Source organism: Mandrillus leucophaeus, unplaced genomic scaffold (assembly GCF_000951045.1).
Source record: "Mandrillus leucophaeus isolate KB7577 unplaced genomic scaffold, Mleu.le_1.0 Scaffold27, whole genome shotgun sequence".
In the NCBI taxonomy this organism is placed as follows: Eukaryota; Metazoa; Chordata; class Mammalia; order Primates; family Cercopithecidae; genus Mandrillus; species Mandrillus leucophaeus.
The window spans coordinates 1383460-1385782 of record NW_012102809.1 but is presented as its reverse complement, the minus strand read 5'-3'; the positions used below and the strand labels follow the sequence as shown (position 1 = coordinate 1385782).

The window sequence follows — 2323 nt, the reverse complement described above, 5'->3', positions numbered from 1 at the left end:
GGTGAAGTAAAGAAAGAAATAATAGAAAACGTTTCTTCCACTCTTTCTCCTGAGAAGACTCACAATCAGAACCTGGCCTGTGTCACTCAAGGCACAGACCCCACACCATGTCAATTACACCACTGGAGGGGGTGTGGGTAGAGTTGCACAGCTGCCTGCTAGGGAGGGTAACCTGGCATCCATTGCTCTCAGGGTGCCCGAAGACAAAATCAGCCCCTAAAGCAACTATTTGTTATATACATTTTATTGAAAAAAATTTTACAACAAAATATTTTGGCAAACTGTAAAAGTATACATAAGTGCAAATATATCCTCCTTTTAAAATACAAGCAAAGTGTGAGTATACACGAAGGTCATAAAAATATCTTTAAAATATGGTGGTAGAAAACAACCTTGTAAAAACGTTGTATTGTCACAATACTGAAAACCACTTTCTTAAACTAGACACATTGTTTCTAAATAATTCCTTAATAATGTTCTTTGGCACCTGTATCCAAATGTAGTGTTTGGGGAAAATGAGTCTCCCACTCAGCTAGGCAACAAGAAGAGGCTTTCTTGAAATCTTGTGCTTAGCACTGCCTTTTTGAAAAGCACACAAGTTTTCTTAGACAAACACACACACACACACAACTTGTCTGCTTTTTTCAGACCCTGATTACTGAAGGCAACGAAGATCCCAGAGTTACACGTTGATGCCTGACGCATGGCACATTTTCCCACCTCCTCAATCTGCCCTCTCCCTCATGTGGGAGCGTGCAGGTGTTCGGACTGGGAACGCTACCTTGCCAACGGTTGTCCTTCTTTCAGCAGTAGGCAAATAACAGTGACCAACGCGATCCTGGGCATTCTGGCTAAGTGGCAGGTGTGCGGCTTACTGCTATCCGCGTGCATGTGACGTGAATCCGTCCCAGTTTCTATCTGCCCCCTCTGAGGAGGGGAGAGGAGAGAGCGGCCATCACTTGGCCTCTTTCCGTTCACGTTCACATGACGCAGGGCTTAATATCCTGACAGACGCTCTGGTGGTGATGGTGATAATACGACCCGCTAGCTGAGGGATGGAAGGAAGAAATCCCATTGAAGTTGAGGACAAAATCTTTTCTGTCACACACTGGAGTAGAGTGATGCTGGTAACGGGGCAGTCCCACTGAAAGAAGAAAGAAAGAAAAAACCTCTTCAGAAACAAAGTCATCCAGTTGATGGTGGGGTGTCTTATTTTGCCTCAGGGTATAAAAGGAACTGCCGTGCCTTTTAGTACATGGCTAGACAACTGGCAGAGAAAGCCCAGCTTTAGAAGTATCTCAAACACGACAACTGCGGGTCATAGAATGGCCTTGGAATCATGATGTTTTGTTTTGATGCTCGCACAAACACAAAGCAAGGTCCCCCTCAAGGGGGGTTCTTATGTCCTGGAAATCCAATTTTATTCTCTGAGGCTGGGGTGTGCACTTTCATCTCAGAATGAGCACAGGTACCGGACAACTAGACCCAGACTCTGGTTCCTGGCACGGCCTGTGCTGCCCTGAACCCTGGCTGCAGGGAGGGCCAACCACCCTACCCCAGAAACACCACTGCGGCCTTCTTTCTTGTTCTGAGCCTTGTTTCCCAACTAACTGGGCCGGTCAGAGCCGCCCAGGAATGCTCCCTGGGCCAAAGGGGACGATAGAAAACAACCCAAATGCAAGATGAAGGGATGGGGCAGAAAAGCACTCCTCTTCTCCTGCCCCTCCGCAGGCATCTTCGTGAGTCCCCAACGTCTTAGCTTTCGTCTAGGGAAGTCAGCACTTCAGGGCGCAGAGAAATGCCCTTTGGTCCGAAGCAACTGGCAGCGCGAGGAGTCCCTGCGGTAGCCCCAGGCTGGAGGGGGACAGAGAAGGCCCGGACCCTGCTCTCCCGGGACGGCTCCCCGGTCCCGGGCCTGCGCCCGGCCGCTTCACTCCCACCCGCCGCTGGCTTTTGCTTTTGCTTTCTCAGCGCCTCCTGGCCCCGGGGCACAATCAGCCTGCAGTGCCCTGCGCACTGGGCCCCGAGGCTACTGGACCCGGCCCTCTCGGCACCGGGCTGCGTTAGGTCCATTCGCCCGGGTCTTTTCTTAGTTACCCGAGTGGTGTGGGGACCATAAAGTGCACGTCGCTTCGGGCCGCACTCAGTTTTTCAGTGCAAGAAAACCGTACCCAAGGCCCGCCGGGCTCGGGCCCTGCTCGTGTGGCCTCCGCTCCGCCGTGCCCCCGCAATGACTGAGCAAGGAGGCTGCTCAGTGCCCGCCGCCTACTTCCTTGCCCGCAGCACCTACCCGAGCGCGCCCGGCGCTGCTCTAACGCAGCTG

The 2323-nt window shown here is 51.9% G+C and overlaps 1 protein-coding gene across 1 annotated transcript in view; it reads right to left on the bottom strand.

The window, feature by feature from the left end:
* Positions 1 to 224: 224 nt before the first annotated feature.
* Positions 225 to 2323, bottom strand: part of FOXF2 (forkhead box F2) — a 4826-nt gene continuing 2727 nt past the window's right edge. The window contains exon 2 of the mRNA XM_011984602.1: positions 225 to 1144. Within this exon, the coding sequence (XP_011839992.1) occupies positions 981 to 1144 (164 nt within the window). The 3' untranslated portion in view covers positions 225 to 980. The remainder of the gene's footprint in view (positions 1145 to 2323) is intronic.